We start from the raw sequence: 27,505 nt of genomic DNA on the forward strand, positions 1-27,505 counted from the left end.
TTTTCGTTTCATGTATTGCTCGAGTAACATGTGCAGTGTTTAATTGCCACATGGAACATGGAGCATGGAGCATGTAGCATGTAGCACAGAGCATGGAACATGGACCCTTGGACTCTTGGTTAAGGGTTACGAGCTTAGCTACGTAATTTGTAATGAATTCTAATGTCTTCTGCTTGCCGCCTAAAGGCATGCTACACATTTTTTGCTTGCCTTTATCTCATTCTTTCGCTTCATCTCTGTCTCTGTCGTTGTGTCTGACTCTGTCTCTGTCGTTGTCTCTGTCTCTTTCTCTGTGTTTAGTGTGTAGAAGACTGAGACCAAGCAAAGTGAAGCGCATAAAATCGACAACATGCAGGACAAGCACATTGTTTGCACACATTCCTAGCCCATCGTCATCGTCGTCATCATCCTCGTCTTCGTCTTCATCATCATTATCATCATCATTATTGTCGTCATTGTGATTGTCATCATGAGCGTTTATGGCACGCCTTTCATGCGCTCGAGTCATTTGGCAAAAAGTTTTCTGATGTTGCCTTTGGGTGCATTTTATAACTGGGCAGCAAATATTTGTCATCGTTTTCCCCTCCCTCAACATTTTGATTCTTCGCCAGTCCAATCCACCCGCTGTTCCTCTCTTTGTCTGTCCGTCCGTTGCTATAATAATTTAATTTAGCTCAAATAAATTATAACTTTGGCCATGGAACTCCTCCAGTACCAGTTTCATTCGCAGTCACTCGTCACAGTCTCGCGCGTACCGCACGCTTCAAATTGAGTGCTTGAAACTTCGTTTGGTCTGGCTGCAAAACTTCTGCCACGCCACACAAAACCTGACTGCCACTCTCCAATCTCCACTCTCCAGTCACAACACACACTCCACACTCAAATTAAATCCCATTTTTGAAGTCAACTGCCAATTTGCACTGCCAATGCTGAAGCGAATCTCCCTCCATCCTCCTACCTCCTTGACTGACTGCAATGCCTGCGAAAAACTTCTCACTTAATAACATTGCATGCAAATAAACATGGCAATAAGCCGAAGACGAAGAACGAAACTCGTTTAAAAGCAGGTCGCAATTTTCCCAGCTATGCATGAGACAGTCCAATAGCACCCATAGTTCTGAGTAATCGCCGCAACTATATAGTGCAATGAAAGTGAACTCAAGGGTAGCTAAACTAGCAAGAAATGGGTATACTTAAAGAACACAAAGCTGTAAAGGAGTTATGGGAAAGTGAACATATGAAAATTATTATAGAATTATACTAAAGAGAACCAGCTCCATAATAACAATTTTAATTATTACAATCAATATAATATTTTGTTGGTTTTTTGATGAGCATTTTTTATTATGCAAAAATTTAAAATACATGATTAGTTTTAACTATCGCCAAGCAAATCAAAAAGTACCTTGAGCTACTCAGAATTATTCAGAAAAAAAAGAACAAATTATACATTTCAGTTCGCTTATTTACTTTATTTTTTACAAAATTTCTAAAAAGGGTAGAAAAGGGTAGCTTTATATTGTATCGACATTATATTTAAGTATGCACCTAATCCATGATTATTTTTGTGTAAATGGAAATCTTTAACTTCTCCCCGAATAAATACATATTTTTTTTTATTTCAATTTAAATTAAAGAGAAACTAATATAATCTATTTAACTATATTGTATACAGATGTTATTCCTCTAGCTAAATTCTTTTATATTCTCCGTATGATTTAAGTTGGTTGGAGTCTGAATGTTAAAAAACACAGCCCAGCACAGTAAAATTTCATAAACTATGTTTTCTTACAGGGAACTTACAAACATATTTACATAAATAAATATATGTAGTTACATTTATTTTATTCGATTTTACTAAAATTTTGTTAAGCGGCATAGATTATATTTCTCTTAAAATCCAATGTCACATTTGGCCGCACAATTCGTGAATGCTTTAATTGGAGTAGCGCATTCAACATTTCTGCAATCTCAAGTTGAAAACGTAAGGCCACAAAACTTCAGGGCAACTTCAAAACTGAGACACTGATTGCTCAAATACATATTTATACTTACATAGTGTACATACTATACACTATACTTACACACACACATACACGCACACATGCAAATGCATATACAGACAACTTGCATACGAATTTCACAGAGTCGTCGAAAAGTTTTGTCATTAACGTTGAATTGTCTGTCTCTCGTTGTCTGTATCTCTCTCTCTCTCTCTCTCCCTCGATCTGTCTGTCTGTCGCTGCATATGTCTGTCTCTTTTGCACTGTCTGTTATTTTATGTTTTCACTACTTTTTGGCACTACGAATGCAAAAATGACAGTCAAGACAGAGGCCCACAAGGAGAATAGACAGACAATGAGCCCCACACACATACACACACACACACACACTCGCACACTCACACAAACTAAATAATGTTATTACAACAACAATAAAATTAAAACTTGTCCGTCTGCAAGCCCAAGTGGGAACGAGACAACAGCATCGCCAAGTTGCAATTAATTTCATTTAGTTTTTTGCCACACGCCATTTTGTCTTGCCCGGGGTTCTGTTTTCCCAACATTTAGTCTCCTCCTCTCTACTGCAATGAGAGTTGACTAAATGGGAAAAGTTTGAAGTTGAAGGCAACAAAAGTCCTGGACAAGACAAATGAAAGCGAGAGACAAAAGAACAAAGTCCAGTTCGCACAAGTGAGATGGTATTACATGAAACAGACCTGGTCACACTTTATGCAAAATATGCACTTTACATTTCCCACATGCAAAAGGTTAAAAAAAAAGAAGTAAGACTACGAAAATATTTCAAAGCAGCTGGAAAATTGTTATAGCAACAAAACAGAGCTATTAAAATAATGTTCTAAATATTTTATCTTAAATTTAAAGGTATTTTAAAAAGAAATAGAATAACAATAGTGAACAAAAAATAAAAATAGTTTTAGTGTGTTTAAATACTATAAAACATATTTTTTTATTCTTTAAAATATTTGTATAGGAAGATAAAACCAGAAACTCAAATACATATATATAGCAGAATTGTGCTTAAAATACTATAAAGTCGAGCCATAAAAATCCTTTTCCTATTTTATATTTTTGTATTTAGTGTTAAGCAAGATTATTACGCAATGCCCTGAAGGGGGAGCGAAAGAAAGATGTTTCATTGTTTTAATTGCTAACAGTTTCTTACTAACAACTTTACGACTTGTGTAGTCGAGTGTAAATTTCACTTGTATATCCGTAAAATTTTGTGGCATCTTTTTGTATAATTCGTTTGCCGGCGCAAAAACTTTTGGCTGGCACGTAAAATGGCGCTTAAAAGTTTATTGTTTTGGCAGCTCAGTTTTATGGTCAAAAATTAACACTCTCTGAACTGGAAACCCCCTCCCGCCTCATCCACATTCCCTCACTTTGTTTCTGTTTCTGATTCTGTTTCTGTTTCTCTATCGCTTCTCGCTCACAGATGTGCCGGACATTGTTTGCCAGGACTATGCGGTGCCTCACATGCAGCAGCTGCTACCGAATGCCTCTGGCTCTGGCACCGCCCGCAGTTCGCTTAATGCATCCATCGTCGGAGTTGGAGTTGGTGGTGGAGTGGGTGGAGTTGGTGCAGTTCCAGTTCCAGTTGTTGCGGCATCGGCAGCTGCAGCAGCAGTTGCACCACTGCCACTGCCACCGCCAGTGCCACCGCCACCAGAGAAATATTACGCAGCAACACCAATTTGCAGCAAGCCAGTGATGGGGCCGGCGGGCTCACAGAGCAGCGGCTCGTTGAGTTTGAGCTCCTCGAACACGGCAGCGACCACGCCCACGCCAACGGGCGGCAAACCGCATCATTACAATTTGGATATGAGCGCTAATTTCGCCGACATCAACGAGGAGCAGGCCAATTGCCAAGTGCAGGAGTTTCCGCGCCAGTCCCTCGTCATTGTCGAGAAGTTGGGCACCGGCGTATTTGGTGAACTGCATTTGTGCGAAACAAATGTGCTGAAGTAAGTATCCCCCAGCCCTATTTCTAGCTGTATCTGTGTATCTGTATCTGTGTCTGTGCGCTGCAAGGCCTGTTGCGAAAATGAAACTCAAATTCGTGGCAAAACACACACAAAAATGAGCTGCATTTCGGCTTGCAGACTACACGGACTGCGAGCTGCGGTCTACTATTCCCTGGCTGAAACAGCTGCAGCCGCATTCGAGAGCTCTTCACAGTGTAGTACTTGTCTTAATTGTTTGAATGAGCTATTCTAGCTCGATGGAGCAACAGCCGATTAACTTCAACGAGTTGCGCTAATATTGTAAACCAAGTTCGCCAAAAACTTGGCCTTATCAAACCCGAAATTGATTCACTTTTTCAGACAGGTTACATTTTGTGGACATAAATCAATTGTTACTTGAGCAATTCATTCAAACGTTGTCATCAAATGAAATGTTCGCTTTGACATATCAACAAACTGCCGCTTACAAAAAAATAAAGAAAGGGCTAGTTGCTTACATTTTGCAGATGAAAAGAAAAATCAAAAATTCGTATAACAATAGTTGACAATGAGAAAAACCGCAATACTTTAATGCACACACACACAAGCAGACAAGGAGTGAGAGGAAGATTGAAGAAGGATATCAAATGGTTAGATGAAAAGGCATAAAGCAAAGCGAAGCCCGATGAGCGAGTGAGACTGTGAGATGTTGCTGCTGCATGTTGTAGATTGCAGATTTCCTGGTTGCAGGTTGCAGGTAGCAGGTAGCAGGCTGTAGGTATCAGGCTTGTGGCATATAATGCCACGTCTGCGGTAACAACAACAACAACATCAGCAGCAGCAGCAACAACAATGGCAACAGAAGCACATGCTGGCCACAAAAAAAGCTTATCAGAAATTCCATTATGAAAACTTTAACCAAAAAGGCAGCCAAAGCATCAGCATCAGCAGCAGCATCAGCAGCAACGTCAACAGTCAGAAACAGTACCGCAACCAGAACCAGAACCAAAGGGAACCAAGGCATCAGGAATCAGTCGCAGACACAGACGAGACAAGCTCAGCGAAAGAGCGAGAGAGAGAGAGAGAACTGAAAAAATTGGCATTGTGCTCGCATGGAGCATGGAGCAAGAGGTGGAGCAGTTACCTTTGATTTCATTTTTGCCATTTAATTGAAGCTTTTTATTGCACATTATACAAGTACTTGTGCCATATGAGTAAAGGGCAATTGTGGGCGTGGTCAGTGGCATCAGTGGATACATTTTGTATGCTGCGGCAAAATGTTCTCATTTTTCCCAGCAAGACAACATGGCGTATGCGTAACTCAGTGTGTGCTGTTTGATTTTCAACTTGCATGTGTCTATTATAAATTTCATCTGTAGTCTGGGACAATAAAGTCCATCTGTTGTCTGATAACTGTCTATCCAGCTGTCTATTAATATTTTATCAGACTGCCACGCCCCTCACACACACACACACACACACAATCACACACACACGTACGCAGACAAGAGGCAGTCGACCTCGTTTGGTGTTGGCCACTTGAAGTTTTAGCACAGAAGCGGCAGCCCTTAGAGCATTTCATGTATCTGCTGAATGTGTGTGAGTGTGTGTGCGTGTGTGGGACAGTGTGTGCGTGTGTGAGTGTGTATGTTAATTATTTTGCATACAGCTGCCTAGGGGGTTCATCCTTGTCGGCTGCCTGCTGCTACTGCTGCTGCTTTTTCTGCAGCACTGCAGTGCAATATTACGTATACGTAATACGTTTTGTGGCTTTCTAACCGCAAAACTATTAAAGCAAGCAGGTAAATCGAATTGTTACGTTACGTATCAAAATTGCAAAAGGGCGACTACTCTCACATATACTCATATATTGACATCGCCAGAGGAGACCAGCACATTGTTGAGCTGCTCTAATTGATTTTTGCGCTAGAGAGCAATTGTCATGGGCATCCCACATACATATATGCCGTATGCATATACTATATGCATATATTCAATTGATATAGATTGGAAATGCTAGTGTGGTCAGCTGCGAGTGGCAGCACAGCGGGAGAAGTGGCTAGGCAACGTACAGTTATCTGTGGTCAACTTGTGAGCATGCAACAAGAGCAACTCACAACACATTTATCAACCGTCAATGCTTAAGTGAAGTATTGAGTTCATCTTTGACATTGTTCACTTTTACATCTACCTAAAACACAATAGCAACATGGAAATAGGTGTGGGAGTTGTTTGATTTAAAGATTTTGTATATTAGAGGAATACCAGTTGATACCTTAAGATAAAAGATATGATTTTAAACTGATCTAAACGTTTTCAAATCTTTGCAAACTCATCTGAATTAACTTTTTGACAATAACTGATCTGCTAAAATACAAAAGTATTCAATTTTTTATCAAATTAAATTTAAGAAATTTCTTTTCGTTTAAATACACCTAAAACAAAATTTTATATTAATTAAATGTACATTTTTTTACAACTCCTATCTTAATACATGTTTAAACATGAAGTAAAATTAATTGGAAACTATTTTACCTTGTAAACTTGAATATACATTTGCATTCCATCAATATCCATTAGAGCTTTCATTCAATACTTATACAATAAAAATTTAATTAAATAAAATATATGTAAAGTGAACAAAATAAACAAAATCATTATAAAATTTTAATTTCAATCAAAATGACAGAAAACGTAATACAATTTTTATAATTTACTTAAATGTTTACATAAATAAATAAGTATGTGTAATTTGGCGTAATTCTTATAAGATTCGAATATGAATATAAAAACATTTTTACTGCAGATAAGCACTCCCAAACAAAGCAAATAATACTTAAATTTGCATTAAGTTGTATTCCATTTAATCCATATTTCTCAATGCTATACTTTTAGTGCCACTTTAGTTGCTGTGGCTACGTTGCGACCCGGCGCCAGTGATCATCTTCGAAAGGAATTTCGCAGCAAGGCCAAGCAGCTGGCGCGTCTCAATGATCCGAATGTGGCACGTTTGGTGGGCGCCTGTCTGCGGGATGAGCCCATTTGCATGGTGCAGGACTATTCAAATTGTCTTGGGGATTTGAATCAATTTCTACAGGAGCATGTGGCTGAAACCACGGGTCTGATGGCCAACAAGAGTCTAAGGTAAGTGGATGACTTGTTTGTTTTTTTCTGGTTCCCTTTAATGAACAGCAATCTAATGTGATGTGTCTCTTTTCTTTTCTTTTTGCCCTGTGCTGCGTTTTTGCGTGCGTTTTTATCGTGCTTCCTGTACCGACGCCATTTGCCGACGCTACACTTCCGGTCTCGTGTTCAATGATTACGCCGATCCACCCAAAACGAACGAAACAACCACCGAACCAACCACCAACAACATGCGCAAACGGATGTAAAAACTTCGTTAACTTTGTTGCCATTGCCACTGTTGCTATCGTCGACGTCGTCGTCGTCGTCATCGTCGTTCTCATTCTCGTTGTCGTCCTTGCCACACGCGAAAACTTTTGAAATTCTCATTTGACGTTGGCATCCTCCGCTGGCATCCGTTTCGTGCCCGCCTTCTCCTCCTCCTACTCCTCCGACTTGCTTGTACTCGTAGCTATGGCTGCTTAGTGTACATTGCCACACAAATTGCATCGGGCATGAAGCATTTGGAGCAAATGAATTTCGTACATCGGGATCTGGCAACAAGGTAAGTGCTAAAGATAAGAATACCCAGCATCGCCTGTCGTCCCCCTTCGTGCTGTCTTTCTTTTGAATTTTTGTCGCATCATTGCAGCAAATTGAAGTTTAACTTAACATGCTGGGAAGTATTTTTGTTTTTCATTTTTTTTCCTGGGTTTTGTACTTTTGGGTTTTCTTGGTGCGTGTTCAAAAGGTTTTTCAACTTGTCGCTGAGTGGCAATCGAGACAAGAAAAGATGTTTCGAAAATCACTTGTACTTTAATTTGCTGCAGAGAGACGCAGCGAAGAAATTCGTGAGAGAATTGTATAAAAATAAACACGTTCTGGGATGAAGTAAATGAAATCATTGATATTTGATGCCAATGCGAACACCTGTGGCACCATCGCCTACTACCTCGGTGTCAACTGAGCGCAAATTGCTTTTTGCAACATTTTGTGCATTACCCAATTCTCAGGTTACTTTAATGAAATTTGTTGTGTCCCACCAAAATGGAATCAACTAATAATATCACATTATTGCCCAGCCAAATTGGCGGCAACGCGGCAAACTGTAAGAAAGAATGAAAGCGAGACCAAGTTATAAATAAAATTGTAATTCAATATATTGGGAACGCTGCTGTCTGCACATTTGCGCATAAAATGTAATCAATTAAAATTAATTTGCTAATGAAAATGTCAACAAGGAGAACGACAGCGACAGCGACAACGACAATGGCCATGGCAACACTTGACGACTCTGCTGTCGTTTATGGGCGAATTTTTTTGCTTTTAGCTTCTATAAGTGAATGATAGACATTGTTGTTATAGCAGCCAGCCCCTTTGCTCCGTCGTTACCGTTGTCGTTGTCGTCATCGCAGACGTCGTCGTCATAACAAATCAATAGACTTTTCCGAACATGTAACATGGCATGCCATGGCGTGGCCATATTTCTTGAATGCCTTTGAAATCCAATAAGAATTTTTTTTTGGCCACACAAATGACTTCCATTGCATAACAATGCAATCCAATAATAATAAAAAAAAAAAAGTGGAATTCGTTCGATAGGTAAGCAACATATCATTTGACAGCAATTGGCCATGACGTCCAACCTGTCTTCTGAGTTATCTATATTTTCCTCTTCTATTTATTTCTCCTCGTTGTGGCCATGTGTTCCGCAGAAGTTCGCTCGAATTGCTGGCTATAAATTTTTTTGGGCATGACAAAGCGGCGTATGCGCAATGTAACTACAAATATTGCGTATGCATGGCGTGGTCCCAAGACATTGGCATATTTATGATGTTTCCATTATAGTTTTACAGCACCAACAATATAAGCGCAAAATACTACTAGTGTTTTCATTCGTTGTTTTTTTACTGTAAGCAATAGACAATTGCAAGGCAATTGATTCGAGCCACACTCAAATAGAATTTCTCTTACTAATAGTCGACACACTAACTCACTCGTTGGCTAACGATTTGAGTTATTTATAGCATCAATTATTGTGTCAAAGCCAGAGACAGAAAGAGAAGCGAAGGCTTAGAGCGCTGTCACTAAAGGCATCAAGCAAAAGCACTTACAAGCAGCTGAAAATGTTGCTCTCTTCTTTTCGGGTAGCTTAACATATTTGCCATAAAAATTAACTAAGATTTCAGCCTGAATTCACTTAAATAAGATTTCTGCTACATTTGCCCGGCAAACAAAGGACCAGAGGACAAATACACACAGCACACACACACACACAGACCCAGAGAGATAGAGAGACATGCATGGAATGGAATGGAATATATTCTTGGCATTGTTTGATTTAGCATTTTACCTAGCGAGCAGACAACGAGCCAAGAAACTGACAAAACATTGGCAAATATTGGCCAAAAAAGCCGCACTGAATGGCAAAGTGATGGAAAAAAATACAGCTGAGTGATATTTGCACAATGAGACAAGAGAGTCGAAAGACGGAAGAAACAACAGTGTAACTACAACTACTACAGGCGATTAGCTAATAAGAGTAACTAGCAGGGAAATTAACACAAACTAATGCTTATAAAATATAAGTTTATATTATTGAGAAGTATTTATATTGATCATGAAGTAAGCAAATTCTAAAATGTATTATATATCTAATCGATGAGCAATGTTAAACTTTAAATCTCTCGATACCGCCATCAATTCGAAGTTGCATTGTTTTTTGGCATACAGAATTCCTAGTCAAAAGTTGGCAAATTCTTTTGCACAAACATCGCTCCATCACTCCACTGTAGCTGTAGCTGATATTAGTTAAAATTTCACAACAGTTTTAGCCGTCGCCCGCACAACTGTAAAGTAGTTCTGGCCACAAGCCAAATTTGCACAAATTTGCTGACGACCTCTTTCTCTTTCTCCTTCTCTCCTCGTCCATCGTCCTTCGTCCTTCGCTCTGCCTGTGGCTATTGCAAGTTGTCACAGCACACTGGGAGGCATACAAATTGTTGGGCAAATGTTGGGGCTCTGAAACTGGAGAGCCATGCCCACGACCACTATTAAAATTTTATACTTAACTAATGTGCTGTTGGTTGGGATTTTACTTCTGGTCGGATTCCAATGGCAAACAGCTGACGTTGAGAAAATTCTCAGCCAGTGCCACAAAAGAGGAAATTCAGTAAATATAAGTGTACACAGTTATTGTTGTTGTTGTTGCTGCTGTTGTTATTATTATTATTGTAGTTGTAGTTGTAGTTCACATGTGTTTTGTCAACAGGAAGTCGGAATTGTCTTTGGATTTGCCATTGCCATTTGCTTTTGCCTTTGCTTTTGTATTTGACTCCGCACATAGGAAATGAGTTTATTGCTGTTGTAAATATTGTAAAATGTTGTTGTTTTTTTTTTGTACTTCAAAACCAAAAACTCTTGCTAAGCCTCAAATTTAGTTGATGTCGGCAAAATGCTAAAATCCTGTCGGCTTCTGCGGTTCGTTTGGTCGTCTGGCCAGCAGAGAGTAGCCTTCTGAGTTCTGTCTACGTATCATTGATTGCAGACTTGTTTTTTTTGCACACAATGTTGCTCGGGATTAGGATTCATGTCGGGTTTTTATTTTATAATTTAAGTGCTTCTTCTCGACCACAATACCACTTTTCTATAAGACCAACAGTCTAAAGGCTACAGTCAGATTTATCAATCATTCCGAGGTGTTGCATACACAAGTATCAACAGAGTGTGATTAAGTAAGTGCAAAATGTGCTTGGGCAGATAGAAAATTTGCTCAACTACAACTTTGTGCAATAAAATTTGTATATTTTTTAAATGGAAATATATTTAAATAAGAATGAATTTAAGTTTTATAACTTTGTGTCTCCAGCAAATGTATGTAAACGGCAGAATAAGTCATTTCCGAACCCAGAAGATAATGTTGTCAGGTTTTCGTTGCCTTGGTTAACAATCTGGTATATTTGAAAAACGATAGTAGTAGTATTTTAAACATAATAGTACATCAGTATACCAAATGTAGTCTCCGGAATATTTTAGCAGTTTGTGGTATACAAATTTGGTATATTGTCCGGCCTCTTTGCTTTGGTCGGCAATCTAGTATATTTTTAAATATATACCAAACATAGCATTCAGTATATTTTAATATATTTTTTGTATACTGTGTTGGTATATTAATAGATAAATACCGCTCTGTCTTGCTTTTATCTCACAGTCGAGCAGCATCGTTACTATCTTAAACATTGTTATCTTTATATACTTACGACTTGTACCATCTTACCATTCGAATCAATTAGCCAATTTACTTTGTAGTATCATTGGCTGCGGTCGCAGGATACTTCGCAGCAACTATAAATGATTTAAATGAAACTCCATTGGTATTGTCGTTATGGCAGCACTTTTATCAACATTTCCTGCCAACAAGCCGAGGGCGAGAATGCATGTGAAGGAAGTTGAGAGAACCACAGGATATGAAAACGAAAACGAAAAAAAAAAAAATGAAAATAAATGAAGAGCAGCTGCTGTTGCAAGCAGAATCCTTGGCCAAAAAGTGCAATGTATTTCAGTTTCGGCCTTTTAAATAGTTTTGCCTACTTTTGAGCGAAAGACAGAAAGAGAGAGCACAGCAGCAAAAACAATGTGCCCTGTGTGTATTTTCCCATCTCTCCCCCTCTCTCCTTACAATTCCCACTTTCTGCTGGCTGAAAGTTTACACTGTGCAAATATGCAGAAATTTATACACACGCACACACACACACACGCACACACACACAGTGAGGGACAACAACAAAGTACATTTGTAGTGGCACCCATCCATTTCCTTTTGCGACCCTCTCGACGGGCGCATATTGTATAACGACGCATTTTTTCCGCTTTTTCCCGCTGCTTGCAAAACTCTTATCAGCGCCATTTCCCTTCTGGCCAAGTGTTGGGCGTCATGTGGAAAGGGGCGTGCCACTGCGTGCACCCAGAAATTGTTTAAAAATAGTTTCCAAGTGCTGCAAAAGATGATGAAAAAAAAAGAAAAAAACGAAACGAACTTCTCGCACACACACACACACACACAGACAAACAAACGCTATCACTTGGATGAAAGCCCCCCAAAAAGATATGAAATTTTGCGCCGAGTGTTGAGTGTTCAGTGTTGAGGGCGTATAAAAAGGGGCGTGCTTGGGCAATGTTGTCATTTATTGCCATTGCTGTGCGTAGTTTTCATGTAATTTTCAAGTATTTTTTCAACACCCAAAAGCTGTGCAGTCTGCGCAACTTAACCAACTTCTTAATATACCCTGTAAGGGCAAAAATGAGGTTTGTCAACTAAATATGCTTCAGACTAAAAACTATTCATTCATAAAATACTCATATAAAAAATTAAGATCAACAAATGATTAAAATTAGAAATTAAATTTATAAATGTATATTTAAACGAATAATATTGAATTAAACATTTTAATAAAAAAATACATTTTAATGGAGGACTCTAAAAAGTTTAGTTCACCAAATCTCATTTTATTATTAATTAGCAAATTTTTAAAGAAATTATTTAATTACTACAAAAATTGCCAGAACAATATGTATTAGCAAAAAAACCCAATCAAGCTTTGATTATTTCGCAAATTTATTTGTTAATAAATTTTTTATGAGCCTAATGCACATTTTTAGAGTAGACTTTAAATTAAAATGAAATCATGCACTCTGCTTATTAATAAATAATTCAATTTACTTCAATTTATTGATATATAAACTAAGTATATAAAATAAATAAATAAATACAAAATTGTATTATAATAAGTTATCGGTTAACTGCAATTTTGTTGAATGGTATAAACTTCAAAAATACATTTATAATTACTTTGCTTATTTACCTTGATTAAGAAATGAATTATGTATTTAATATTCGTAGCCTAGATTTGCATTCTAAATGTAGATGTCTATAGGGTACTTCGCCGGCATGTCATTTCACTATGTGTCTAAAAAGTTGTGCCCCATTCCATCATGTTGGCAGCCGCAATGCAGCAAACTTTTGTCATTCTCCCACTCACACACACGACTGACGGTATATGCAATTGAGTGTGCGGTGTCGTTGTGTACGTGTGTGTGTTCACATGTGTGTGTGTGTGTGTGTGTGTGTGTGTGTGTGTGTGTGTGTGTGTGTGTGTGTGCATAACCCATCGCTGTCGTTGGCATAGTCGTTGTGTCTGGGCCCCATAGCGCACATCAGCTAAGTAAATAACATTTTTCGCACTCTTAGTCACGTTCCTAATCATTTTTATTTGGTAACTGTTTGGAAAATGTTTGCACACCAGCAGCAAGCAGCAAGCAGTAGCAGCAGCCGTGGAAGCAGCAACATCAGCAGTAACTGTGGCAGAAGCAACAGTGGCAACCGAAGCAACTCTCTCTCTCTCTCTCTCTCTTACACACACACAGTGCTGAGACTATACTGACAATATTTGTTGAAATGAGCTTTGGCACTAATATCGTTTATTAGCTTGGCACTTGAGTGTTTAAATGCTGAAAAATTGTTCGTGATAGTCCTTTTTGGAAGGACATCAGAGACGAGGAGAGAGGCGACTGAGGCTGTGACTGGAAATGTCCTCGTTCTCTCGGCATCGTTGAGTTTAATTCGAAATTAGTTGAACAGTTGTCGCAGCTACGTTTTGTGCAAACCAAGCACATTTTGTGTGTTCAAACACATCGCTTTTCTTTACTTTTTTTGCGCTGATTTCTTCTTGGCACTTCGATTTTGTTGCAGATTGTGTGTAGAATGTTGTCATAGGTCGCGGCGGGTTCAATTGGATTGCAAGTGGCGCAAAACCTCTGCAATGTGCGCCAAGCTAGATAGCAAGGTCAATTCTCAATGGTTTGCAGCTGAAACGTTTAGAAAATTAAAAACGGATCAGCACCAGAGATATCAAGCTAATGCAATTAATTCTAAAAGAAAACATTAGCTGAGAATGCTTGAGTTTGAAAGCTTGAACTTAAAATTGAAAACGGTCTTTACTGGAGATTATTAAACTGAATTAAAATATATTTATTTTAAGCTGTTAATTTAGACAATTAAAAATATTAATTGCAGCATTTTAATACCGCCTACGTTATAAAATATATGTATTTTTAATCAACGTCAACAGACGAGAGGGTATATATACATGTCCGTCCGTTTATCTGTTCGTTAGAACACCTAGATCTAAAAGACACTAAAGAGCTGTACTTGCTTTTAACACCACTTGCAATTGTTGCACGCAGATAAAGTTTGCTTAAAATTAATAACATTCCGATTTACTAAAGAAAGTTTTCGGTATATGTTAGTATTTTCGGTGTATTCATTTGGTATATTTTTAAAAATCATGCCACATCACGTAATATTATATCAATATACCAAAAAAAGTTTTCGGTATATTTTAGCATTTTTGGTATACTCACTTGGTATATTTTAGAATAATACCGCACCACGTAATATTGTATACACACCAAATGAAATCTTCTAGGTATATACAGATATGGTATTTTTAGAATAATACCGCAACACGTAATATGATATCAGTATACCAAATAACGTCTGCGGTATATTTTAATATTGTTGTTATAACTTTGTGCCTCCTTCAAATGTATGTAAACGGCAGAATAAGTCATTTCCGAACAGAAGATAATGTTGTCAGGTTTTCGTTGCCTTGGTTAACAATCTGGTATATTTGAAAAACGATAGTAGTATTTTAAACGTAATAGTACATCAGTATACCAAATGTAGTCTCCGGAATATTTTAGCAGTTTGTGGTATACAAATTTGGTATATTGTCCGGCCTCTTTGCTTTGGTCGGCAATCTAGTATATTTTAAAATATATACCAAACATAGCATTCAGTATATTTTAATATATTTTTTGTATACCGTGATGGTATATTATTAAAGAAATACCGCTATGTCTTGCTTTTATCTCACAGTCGAGCACCCTCGTTACTATCTTAAACATTGTTATCTTTATATACTTACGACTTGTACCATCTTACCATTCGAATCAATTAGCCAATTTACTTTGTAGTATCATTGGCTGCGGTCGCAGGATACTTCGCAGCAACTATAAATGATTTAAATGAAACTCCATTGGTATTGTCGTTATGGCAGCACTTTTATCAACATTTCCTGCCAACAAGCCGAGGGCGAGAATGCATGTGAAGGAAGTTGAGAGAACCACAGGATATGAAAACGAAAATGAAAAAAAAAAAAAAAATAAATGAAGAGCAGCTGCTGTTGCAAGCAGAATCCTTGGCCAAAAAGTGCAATGTATTTCAGTTTCGGCCTTTTAAATAGTTTTGCCTACTTTTGAGCGAAAGACAGAAAGAGAGCACAGCAGCAAAAACAATGTGCCCTGTGTGTATTTTCCCATCTCTCCCCCTCTCTCCTTACAATTCCCACTTTCTGCTGGCTGAAAGTTTACACTGTGCAAATATGCAGAAATTTATACACACGCACACTGATGCACACGCACACACACACACACGCACACACACACAGTGAGGGACAACAACAAAGTACATTTGTAGTGGCACCCATCCATTTCCTTTTGCGACCCTCTCGACGGGCGCATATTGTATAACGACGCATTTTTTCCGCTTTTTCCCGCTGCTTGCAAAACTCTTATCAGCGCCATTTCCCTTCTGGCCAAGTGTTGGGCGTCATGTGGAAAGGGGCGTGCCACTGCGTGCACCCAGAAATTGTTTAAAAATAGTTTCCAAGTGCTGCAAAAGATGATGAAAAAAAAGAAAAAACGAAACGAACTTCTCGCACACACACACACACACACAGACAAACAAACGCTATCACTTGGATGAAAGCCCCCCAAAAAGATATGAAATTTTGCGCCGAGTGTTGAGTGTTCAGTGTTGAGGGCGTATAAAAAGGGGCGTGCTTGGGCAATGTTGTCATTTATTGCCATTGCTGTGCGTAGTTTTCATGTAATTTTCAAGTATTTTTTCAACACCCAAAAGCTGTGCAGTCTGCGCAACTTAACCAACTTCTTAATATACCCTGTAAGGGCAAAAATGAGGTTTGTCAACTAAATATGCTTCAGACTAAAACTATTCATTCATAAAATACTCATATAAAATAATAAGATCAACAAATGATTAAAATTAGAAATTAAATGTATAAATGTATATTTAAACGAATAATATTCAATTAAACATTTTAATAAAAAATACATTTTAATGGAGGACTCTAAAAGTTTAGTTCACCAAATCTCATTTTATTATTAATTAGCAAATTTTTAAAGAAATTATTTAATTACTACAAAATTGCCAGAACAATATGTATTAGCAAAAAACCCAATCAAGCTTTGATTATTTCGCAAATTTATTTGTTAATAAATTTTTTATGAGCCTAATGCACATTTTTAGAGTAGACTTTAAATTAAAATGAAATCATGCACTCTGCTTATTAATAAATAATTCAATTTACTTCAATTTATTGATATATAAACTAAGTATATAAAATAAATAAATAAATACAAAATTGTATTATAATAAGTTATCGGTTAACTGCAATTTTGTTGAATGGTATAAACTTCAAAAATACATTTATAATTACTTTGCTTATTTACCTTGATTAAGAAATGAATTATGTATTTAATATTCGTAGCCTAGATTTGCATTCTAAATGTAGATGTCTATAGGGTACTTCGCCGGCATGTCATTTCACTATGTGTCTAAAAAGTTGTGCCCCATTCCATCATGTTGGCAGCCGCAATGCAGCAAACTTTTGTCATTCTCCCACTCACACACACGACTGACGGTATATGCAATTGAGTGTGCGGTGTCGTTGTGTACGTGTGTGTGTTCACATGTGTGTGTGTGTGTGTGTGTGTGTGTGTGTGTGTGTGTGTGTGTGTGTGTGTGTGTGTGCATAACCCATCGCTGTCGTTGGCATAGTCGTTGTGTCTGGGCCCCATAGCGCACATCAGCTAAGTAAATAACATTTTTCGCACTCTTAGTCACGTTCCTAATCATTTTTATTTGGTAACTGTTTGGAAAATGTTTGCACACCAGCAGCAAGCAGCAAGCAGTAGCAGCAGCCGTGGAAGCAGCAACATCAGCAGTAACTGTGGCAGAAGCAACAGTGGCAACCGAAGCAACTGAAGCAACTCTCTCTCTCTCTCTCTCACACACACACACAGTGCTGAGACTATACTGACAATATTTGTTGAAATGAGCTTTGGCACTAATATCGTTTATTAGCTTGGCACTTGAGTGTTTAAATGCTGAAAAATTGTTCGTGATAGTCCTTTTTGGAAGGACATCAGAGACGAGGAGAGAGGCGACTGAGGCTGTGACTGGAAATGTCCTCGTTCTCTCGGCATCGTTGAGTTTAATTCGAAATTAGTTGAACAGTTGTCGCAGCTACGTTTTGTGCAAACCAAGCACATTTTGTGTGTTCAAACACATCGCTTTTCTTTACTTTTTTTGCGCTGATTTCTTCTTGGCACTTCGATTTTGTTGCAGATTGTGTGTAGAATGTTGTCATAGGTCGCGGCGGGTTCAATTGGATTGCAAGTGGCGCAAAACCTCTGCAATGTGCGCCAAGCTAGATAGCAAGGTCAATTCTCAATGGTTTGCAGCTGAAACGTTTAGAAAATTAAAAAACGGATCAGCACCAGAGATATCAAGCTAATGCAATTAATTCTAAAAGAAAACATTAGCTGAGAATGCTTGAGTTTGAAAGCTTGAACTTAAAATTGAAAACGGTCTTTACTGGAGATTATTAAACTGAATTAAAATATATTTATTTTAAGCTGTTCATTTAGACAATTAAAATTATTAATTGCAGCATTTTAATACCGCCTACGTTATAAAATATATGTATTTTTGATCAACATCATTCATTTGGTATATTTTTAAAAATCATGCCACATCACGTAATATTATATCAATATACCAAATAAAGTCTTTGGTATATTTTAGTATTTTTGGTATACTCACTTGATATATTTTTAGAATGATACCGCACCACGTAATATTGTATACATACCAAATGAAATCTTCTAGGTATATACAGATATGGTATATTTTTAGAATAACACCGCACCACGTAATATTATATCAGTATATTCGGTATATTTAAATATTTTTGGTATACTCACTTGGTATATTTTTAGAATGATTCCGCACCACATAATATTATATATGTATATACCAAATGAAATCTTCGTTATATTTTAGTATTTTCTATGTATGTATATACATATATGGTATATTTTTAAAATAATACCGCATTGTTTTGCTTTAATTGAAAATGGGTTGCGGTTATCTCACAATCGACCACGCTCGGCTATAGCTTCCTTACTTTTTTATTTATAAGGAAAAAAGGAAAAATATATTTAGATTTTAATAATAATTATATATTGTTCTGTCGAACAACTTGTCTAATTGCATACCTCGTTTGGCTATTTCCAATGTCCACAGGGTATAATTAAGTTCTTTTCGAAATGAAAGCATTGCAACCACAGAGTGGCGAGATAGCGACCGACAGTTTCCATTACGATTTGTGGAAATGAAGTTGTGGCATCGTGCCATCGATTGTTGAACTTGACAAGTTTGCATTAGAAACTAAAACTGCCAGCTATCCGAAAACTAATGCCACAAAAAAGCTGCACCTGAATGTGGTCAGGTTGCATGCAGTTCGTATCTATCTTTATCTACCTCGGTATACTTCTATAAATACACACCAACGACACATGCTGCCCCCATCTATGTGGGGGCGTGGCGACAACTGCTACTGCTGCTGCTGTTTGCATATTGTTATTAATTTTCATTTTGAATGGCATGTTGACAGTCACTTTGACACTGACAGCTTTGCTAAAAACTAACAGCCAACTTGCTGAGAGAGATAGAGATAGATTCAGCTGCCAACTGAGAGCTCTGCGACGACGACCACTCGGGTTTCAACAAGGTTTATAATTTCAAAACAGCCAACTGATGTGGCACGTCAACAATATGCAGCAGGTGTAAATCGCACATACACACACACACACTCTCACGTTATGTGTAAGTTTGCTAAACCAAGTTTAACTTTTGCCCAAAATAGAGCAGCAGCAACAGCAAATTTCTGCCTGCTGCTGTTTGGCTGATAAGCAAAGTTGCATTACCAAAGAGAGTGAGAGGGAGAGAGTTTACCACATTTCAAGTCTGCGTCTTTAAATCTGTCAGCTAATCATATCTTTTTTGTTACTGTATTCAAAACTCAGTTTTCGAGCTTTCAGTTTTCTGTTTGACTTGGCTCAAGTGTCGTCTCCTTGGCTTACTTGCTGCCCCTTAAGCTTTCGCTTTTTGCTTTCTTAATTACGCCACTCGAAAAATGGCTCGAAAGTGCAGCAGGGCAGCTAACAAACAAATTGCAGACACGCAAATAGCCGCAACCCCCGAGGTGCCTCTCAAATGCTGCAAAAAACAAACACGAAATGAGTCGAGGGGCAAAACGCTTCAGCGTGCAGATGCTGCAACAACAAGCAGAATATTAGATAAGCTGAAAGCCCTTGGCTCATGGCCCTACAAATATATACTGTATATTAATATCGAAATACGCGACTATCGCAAATCACAATGCTGAAGGTATGATTAGTCTTAAATGACGAAAACTGCCAACAACAAACATACGTAAGTGAAGTCAGCACACGCCACGAAATTAACAATTTCCCCTCAGAGGCACAGCTATGGGAATAGCCTTGGTATTTCGCACACTTTGCATGACCAGAAGCCTTGTACAACGCTTCGTATGCACAATATTTGACTTTGACTTGAGCGGCAGGCGTATTTATTCACTACTCGCTTTGCGTGGCGTGGCCAAATAACGCTTTACCGTACACTTAATATTAAACGTAATTACATCTGGCAATTATTTGCTCAAGTACATTTATATATTAAAATTACGTTACGTATCTAATAAAATAGTCATTTGTTGTAGATAGTTTTTCGATTGATTCAATATTTAAATATAGTTCAGAAAAAGTAATTTATTTTCGAATAATTTTGAAGGGAAATTACAACATTTTTTTAAGTTTTGAGTACAAATATATTAAATAAAAAGAAATAGAAATTATGAAATTATTTTATTTATTGTTGTACTATTCAGAATGAATTTTAATTTAAATCATATTAGTTTTTATGCAAATAATTATTTATTTCATATATAATGAAACCTATAGATTTTATGGCAAAATTTCTGTTGGTTGTAATATTACAATTTTAATTGGATTTAATTTTTTTAAATATATTTTTTAGTTCTGATAAAGTTGGTAAATAGGCAGCACACAAGATCAGTTATAAATAGTCAAGCAATATTTTACAAATATTGTCACCCTTCAAAACTGATTTCCGGCATATTTTTTTATGACCGATTCGTTGGAAAACATATTCAACATTTTGTTTGCAGAACTGAATAAAACGCGGAGTGAAAGAATGAAATGTATGTGGTAAAAACATTTCATTGGCCGTGTTGCTGTTCACCGTTGTGTTTTTTTTTTTGTGTTTTTTTGTTTTTTTCCTACTGACGTTTTGGGGTCTCGGGATTTGGTATTCGGTATTTTGAATTCGGGTCCCCGTGTCCATGTTGTTGCCGGCCCGCATTTCGACACCTTTTTCGCACATAAATTTTAATAACACATTCCAGAAACGCAGTGCATGTAAATTGCACCCGCACGATACGCTCACATGACCCTATTATGTATGTATGTGAGAGATGTGTGTATAAGCAGACGAATGTGTGTGTGAACACATATTTTTATGGATGTGCACAACACACAAAACAATTCCCAAATGTAGCGACACGTAACGCTGAAAAACGCTGCTGTTTCAGTTGCTGCTGCTGCAATTGGCAAACAAGTCAAGGTGGTAAATAGCAAGTGAAACACAGAAAAGATGGTCGAGAGGCGGGAGAGAGGCGTGTATACTACTGGGAGCAGCTATATGCATATACATACATGTAATTATGTGTGTATGTATGACGCTCATTTTATGTCAACTGCGCAACGTAAATTGCCGAAAGGGCAGCGAAGAACAACAAAGTCCGCCCCGTTGACAAGTTGAAAAGTTGTTGCAGTAGCAAAAACAGCAACACAATAAAACAACAGAGTCAGAGTGGGAGAGAGACGGAAAGAGAGAGAGAGGGAGAGAGCAGTCAATAAACTATAAAATATGCAATGTTTGAATATTTTTTCAACGAAAATATTTTATGCATGCAGGTGAATTGATTCAACGAGCTGCCAACCAAACAGCAAAACCAACTCAACTCACCAAGCAGCCAGCCCAAGAGAGAGAGAGAGAGACAGGGAGAGAGAGAGTCAGGCAGTCAACCAACGTTGCACCCAAAGGAAATTAGCTTGACAGGAAATTCCACAACATTGCGACGAGGCTGTGAAACCAACAGCAGCAGCAGCAGCAGAAGCAGCAGAAACCATTGCAAGCCAACCCAACCACCCTCCTACCCAAAACACCTATGGGCAATGCACCACCCAATGCCCAATCCTTTTGGTTGCCACAATGCACGTTGACATTTTCACTCATGCCGATTTTCATATTACATTTGGTTGAGCTTAAATGACAAATGTGGTTGGGTAAGCCGACGTCTGGGGCTGCCATTCCGTATCCCTCGTCTGTGCTCTAGAGTTCTCTGGGCTCTGGGCTTTTGGGGCCTCCCTCTCTCTCTCGCGCTCTGCCACTATCTCTCTCTCTCTCTCTCGCTGTGTCTATCCATAGCGGAGATCGTCGCCGGGTTGCACTGAAGTTGAGGCATTTTCGGTTTGTGGTATTATTGCTGAATGACAGCCTGACTGACTGACTGAATGACTCTATATGTCTGTATGGGTTTATGTATGTGTGAGTTTGATTCAGTGAACGAGTGAGTGTGTGTGTGTGTGTGTGTGTGTGTGAGTCGCTGTCTGGTCGCGTTGGCTTTGCGATTGTGATGGATTGCGTTGGCACTGGCAGCGATGCGGCGACAATGGCTACGTTTCTGTTGACTGACTGTCAATTTTGCATTCAACGCAAAAGGGAAAGAGCGAAGAAATTGATGATAGCATGGCAAAAAAGACAGACTATAATGCTCTTAATATATGATAAGTAGTTAAGCATCGAACTGTACGTAATTGGAAAGGTCTCGCAATACTCCAAGCTATTATCACTTTGAAATTTATGCAATTGAATGCAATTTAAATAACTTTAATAGTAAAATAATCAGTAACTAAATTCTATCATAGAGAAAGCTATTTTAAGTAAATCTGAGCTTAAATGCCAGAATTTCAAATATTTTATCTATATCCTGAAAATATCTATATTCTAAATTTATAATTCTAATTAAGCTGTACCAAACAAAATAGATATATTAATTGAAATTTTGTTATCTGCAAAAACAATCTATATATTTTTATTTTCCATAAAATAACCTAGAATATATTTTAACCAGCTGTCTTCACAATTCTTGCAGTATATATATTTATAGTAATCTTTAATTAGACTTCACTTCAACTTATCTGTTCCTATGTTTATCAGTTTGAATTCTCATCGATTAGCAGTAATCTTTTCAATCTTTTCTTTAAATAAGAATCAAAAAATGTTTTCTAAACACAAAAAAAAAAGAAAGTAAACTAATCATGGCAGTAAAGTACGATAATGATCAGCAGTTAAAGTATCAAGTTTCCCCGACTATAATGTACTATATATCATAATCTACCGCAAATGTAATTTAGATAACCACACATTTATTTGCTATACATTACAACGAAAAAAACGATTGCTTTAGAGTAAGTTTTATGCATAAAGTAAAGCTGTGTCAACATAAGACACAGCTTTTGCTATTAAACCGAATTGGTTCCAGTAACTGTGACTGTAACTTAATGGATGTTTCACAGACAAACACGGCCACAAAAGCCTTTTAGAGCTCCAAGCAACCCCTCTGCATTTGCACGTCACAACAACAATAGGAACAATTACAGCCGACAAAGGGGAACAACAAAGAGATGCCTATCGAAACCTATAAATAAATTTGCCATAGCCGAGTCAAAAGCACAAGTACACAAAGGGCAACAAACGACGCCGACGAAGGCAACGATGAAAATATTTGAAAATTAATGCAAAGACATATAAATATAAAATGGAAAAACACGCATACGCAGTGTATGGCAGCGCACAAAGATAAGGGAATGGGAAAAGCAATAAAAACCGTCAAGTTGGCAACATTGACGACATCGCATCGACAACGACTATAGACGATGTCAACAAATAGAGCAAATAGCAAACAGTCGACCAGGCAAAGGTGCACAAACAGTCGCAGAAGCACCTTGCACGGCCTAGCCAATGTAACCCGCATACGACCCGTGCACCTGCGGCCTGAAAGTATGCAATAAAAAAGCAAACGCTTCAGTCGTCGCCAATGCGTCGACGCCGCTTTGCATTAGTGCTGCGAAAAGCACTGCGTTTCTTTTGATGCCCTGCAGAAGTGCGGAGTTACGCATCAGTTGTTTGTGACTAAGAACAATATCGAAGGCATTTATCACTAGTAGGTAATTTAATAGAAATGATAAATATTCCATATAAATAAATACAAAAGTAAATAGATGAAAAAACAAATAAATATTAGTTTATTAGAAATGTCGGAAAATTTAAAAATGGTTGAACATAAATTGAAAAGCTCATGGAATGGATCAACTCTTAAATAAATATTTATGCAACCAAATATTAGAGCATTTCACCAATTATAAAACTACTTAGAAATATCCAAAAATTACAAAATAATTATAAAGAAATTAACGAAATGCCACGATTGATAAAATCATAAACAAATGTGCATCAAATAAAAAAGTTTTTAAGAGATTTCGATAAATAATTGTGAAGAAATTGAAAAGACTCCAGAATTGATAGATTCATAAAGAAAAATGCACTCATCTGAAAGTTTTCCATAATTCGTTAATCAAATATCGATTTATTGAAAGACAATGATTGTTAACACCTTCTAGAATATGTAGTTCGATTAGTTCCAGGGTAACTTCACAGTCTTTCAGCTCGTAAGGAAACCACTCTTACTCTGTTTGCAATGCGCTTTTAATTTGACCGCGTCTAGAGGCAACGACAACGCTGACGACAACTTTGGTGTCCTTTCCTTTGCCTACGCAACGGCGCAGAAACTTAATTTTCCCCACTGTAGCTGTAACTGTAACCGGTTGTTGCTGCTCCTGCTGCTGCTCCTGCTGCTGCTGCTGTTGTTGTTGACTTGCTTTTTTGCATTGCAGTGGCAAGTTTGTGGAGTCGCTAAAACTTTAGCCATTCGTTGTTTTTGCAACAATTTGGAAAGAACCAGGCTATTTGTTGCTTCGCTGGGCCAGACGACGGCGAAGACAACAACGACGATGAAAATGTCGCCCAAAACCAATCATTTCCTTTATACTCAGACCATCAGCAGTGGAAAAGAAAGAAAGACTCGTTCACTACGACTATCTACTACGACTTTCTCTCAGCGGATGTCTTACTAAGAAGACGGCAACATTTTAATATACTTGTGGATGCCATTGGTTGGCTGGCTGGCTGCCTGGCTGACTGCCATTTAGAGGCGTCTACTTCCTCCATTCCCGCCTCGTGTCACGCAATTTTGTTAGTAAAATAAATTTTATTTCGCTTGGTTTTTGGTTTCTTTAGCCGTCGTTTTTCATTTCATCGAGCGCCCTGTTTATGAACTGCTCTGCTCGCTCCTTAAATTGTCTTTATGCCATGGGCCAACTGCATGCCACTTAGACGTTGTCCTTTGACCCGGCTTTTATCCTCCGTGTTTCGCTTGCCCTTCTTTTCCCTTCATCGTGGTTCTCTTTTTTTCATTTTTTTGGCAAATATTTTGCGTTTTGGCAAAATGACATCCTTTGGGTGAACACGCGCAGAGCGCCGAAAATTTTTGCTTGAATTTAGTTTTGTGTGTTTGTGGGCTGTTTTCCTTGGTTTGGTCGTTCATTCGACTGCCTGCTTAGCCGTCGTTTCCTGGGGGAAATTAAAATGTGCTTAGTGAATAATTTGAGTACATTTGGCTACTACAATTCCAACGCCAAAGGGAATATACAGCACAGCCAAGACACAACATGATGACTAAAACATAAAGAATAAAAATGAAATAAATAAGTAAGTAAGGCAAGTATGCCAGACTTCTGAGATATCCAAAAGTTTACATTAAATCCTGTTGTAAAAATTATTATTTATTTAAATATTGTTTTAAAAATGTTAGGTATCATAATAAAGAAAGAACAACTTGTGTGCTTCTTGAAATCTATAATATTGATTTCATTAAAAAAAAATAGTCCATTCTACTATTTTTCAATAAATAAAAATGCAAAATTGTATTCATGTGAGTTCCATCCCATAATTTTTTATTTCTTCAAATTTAATTTTAATTAATAGAAAAAAATAGAAAATGTTTATTAATATTTCCGATGTAACATTTTCTATGAATCAGTTCTTCAAATTTATTTTATTCAATTTTATAGACTATATTTTGAGGATATTAAGCACCACATAATCTAAGTATTATATAATGCTCCCAAATGTATATTTTAGTAAATAACTATTATAATTTGGCATATCAACAACATAAAGGTTAAATTGTCGAAACCTAAATTTTTCAAGCCAAATACAACTCTTATCTTTACAATATTGGTTTCCATTCCTTAAGTTAAAATCTTCTTAATCATGCTTTGGCTTGGAATCTACAAATTGATCTTCTTGTGGAGGTTTAGCTTCAAGTTTCTTAACTGGCTGATCCTCGCCCTGTAATTTAATGCAAATAAGTGATAGAACTCCCATAACGAGGCCAAGAAGTATTCCGATCATGGCGACTGCCACAATAAAAGCCAAGTAGTGCACATCATGTAATAAATAGGCCAAGAAGTCAACGATAGGTTGCGCTACGTAATAGCAAAATATCTCAATAGGATTGAACATCATTTTTTGGCAATGTTTATAGTTTCAAATATATTTTTGTAATAACGAGTTTGACATAAAGTGAACTCACTACAATCTAGATGAAAGTGTCAATTTTCGATATATCAAATTCAGTTTGTGTTTATTTCCGAAGAACATAATATAAAACAAATTTCAAAGTTCAAAACGAAAACTGCTCAACAATTACTATGGACTTTCAGGAGTATTTCTATAAGCTGACCATATTCCATAATCATCTGCAGACCGATTATGGACTGTTGATAAAGGCAGCGACTTGCATTGCCTTTGGCGCAGTTTGTGGCTGGATTATGGCTTTATTGGCATGGATACTCTATAAGATAACCATCTACTTGGATGCAGTGCCAGTGGCGAAGTACAATTATCTGGATGATGATTTGGATTTGGAGTCGGAGTCGGAGACTGGGTATGATGCTGACATTGCTGGCCCCTTGAGGCAATTGCAGCCCGAAGATAACGACCGCTAAAAAAATGAAGCGTTTTGTCATTGATCTATGAAGTGCTTGATGAATTTCAAGGCGAGTAGCACTCGCCTTTGACTCGTCTTGCCTCTTAGACAGTCTCAAGTGGCGGCAGATTTCAACTCGATACACAGTAGCCGCAGAGTCATTAGCAGCGTTTTCGAAATTTTCCCTCGTTTTTTATTTCTGCCCTACCAAATGTTGCAGCACTTTAAATTCAATTACTCATACGCCATGTGACACCCGGTGGTCGATATATACTTACTCTATTCTGCTCTGCTGGCATGTGTGTTTGCTTTTCACATTGCCACAGGCTCAAAATATTTAATAAACCATATCGTTTCTTTTTTCCGCATCTCCATTTTCTGCTAAATTTTATCAAATTCCTGTTTACGTTGGTTTATGTCTGTGTATCCGCGCACGTGTGCATGTGTGTGTACGTGTGTCTGTGTGCGTCTACGTGTGTGTGTGTTGATTTTCTACAAATAGCTTGCAGCTATTTTTCCACAAATTTTATATAAAATATTGGCTGTCTTTTGACGTGGCTGCTGTGCTGGGGATAATGAAGGTCATGACTTGATTTGAAATTAGCCTTAAAGCTTCCTCCACCCATGCTTGCCTTGAACACGTTAGTCTTTATTGCACAGCAGATTTCTGATGTTTATGTACTTGCAGCAAATTAACTCAAGAAAAACGCAAGCAACGCAAGAAGAAACACAAACCTTTGGCATAGCTGCAAGATCTCTAACATAAACATAAATACACTTATTTTTGTCGAAGAAAACTTTAATTAAATTAAATTGGAATTTCATTTTGCATAGTATATATGCTTAAAATAAGTTATTCATTTGTATTGTTTATTTTTTATGGTACATTTTAAATATTATATATCACTATTTCACCTTGGTATATTTTAGTATCCTTGCAGTACAATAATTTGGTGTATTTTAAGAAAAATACCGTCTCGTGTTACTTTTGTTC

General features: G+C 37.5%; 3 protein-coding genes across 6 annotated transcripts in view; 2 read left to right on the forward strand and 1 right to left on the reverse strand.

The window, feature by feature from the left end:
* LOC133835612 (discoidin domain-containing receptor 2) overlaps positions 1 to 27,505 on the forward strand; it is a 159,696-nt gene that overhangs the window by 93,563 nt on the left and 38,628 nt on the right. For 2 of the 3 annotated variants that reach the window (XM_062265628.1, XM_062265639.1), the window contains exons 12-14: positions 3,460 to 3,988; positions 6,863 to 7,111; positions 7,563 to 7,655. In XM_062265628.1, the coding sequence (XP_062121612.1) occupies positions 3,460 to 3,988; positions 6,863 to 7,111; positions 7,563 to 7,655 (871 nt within the window). Of the gene's footprint in view, positions 1 to 300; positions 497 to 3,459; positions 3,989 to 6,862; positions 7,112 to 7,562; positions 7,656 to 27,505 lie in introns of those variants that run through there. The other variant, XM_062265646.1, reaches the window with a different exon arrangement.
* LOC133835682 (uncharacterized) lies at positions 25,649 to 26,048 on the reverse strand. The gene has a single exon (XM_062265716.1). The coding sequence runs from the start codon at positions 26,046 to 26,048 to the stop codon at positions 25,788 to 25,790; it is 261 nt and encodes an 86-aa protein (XP_062121700.1). The 3' UTR covers positions 25,649 to 25,787.
* Positions 26,105 to 27,324, forward strand: LOC133835669 (uncharacterized). 2 transcript variants are annotated; one of them, XR_009893627.1, is made up of 2 exons: positions 26,105 to 26,581; positions 27,200 to 27,324. XR_009893627.1 is itself a non-coding variant. In XM_062265704.1 (2 exons), the coding sequence occupies exons 1-2, from the start codon at positions 26,234 to 26,236 to the stop codon at positions 27,255 to 27,257; spliced, it is 294 nt and encodes a 97-aa protein (XP_062121688.1). In that variant the 5' UTR covers positions 26,105 to 26,233; the 3' UTR covers positions 27,258 to 27,324. The 2 variants fall into 2 exon arrangements, 1 of the variants encoding a protein (XP_062121688.1); XM_062265704.1 differs by having other exon boundaries at positions 26,105 to 26,469.

Source organism: Drosophila sulfurigaster, chromosome 2L (genome assembly GCF_023558435.1).
Source record: "Drosophila sulfurigaster albostrigata strain 15112-1811.04 chromosome 2L, ASM2355843v2, whole genome shotgun sequence".
NCBI lineage: Eukaryota > Metazoa > Arthropoda > Insecta > Diptera > Drosophilidae > Drosophila > Drosophila sulfurigaster.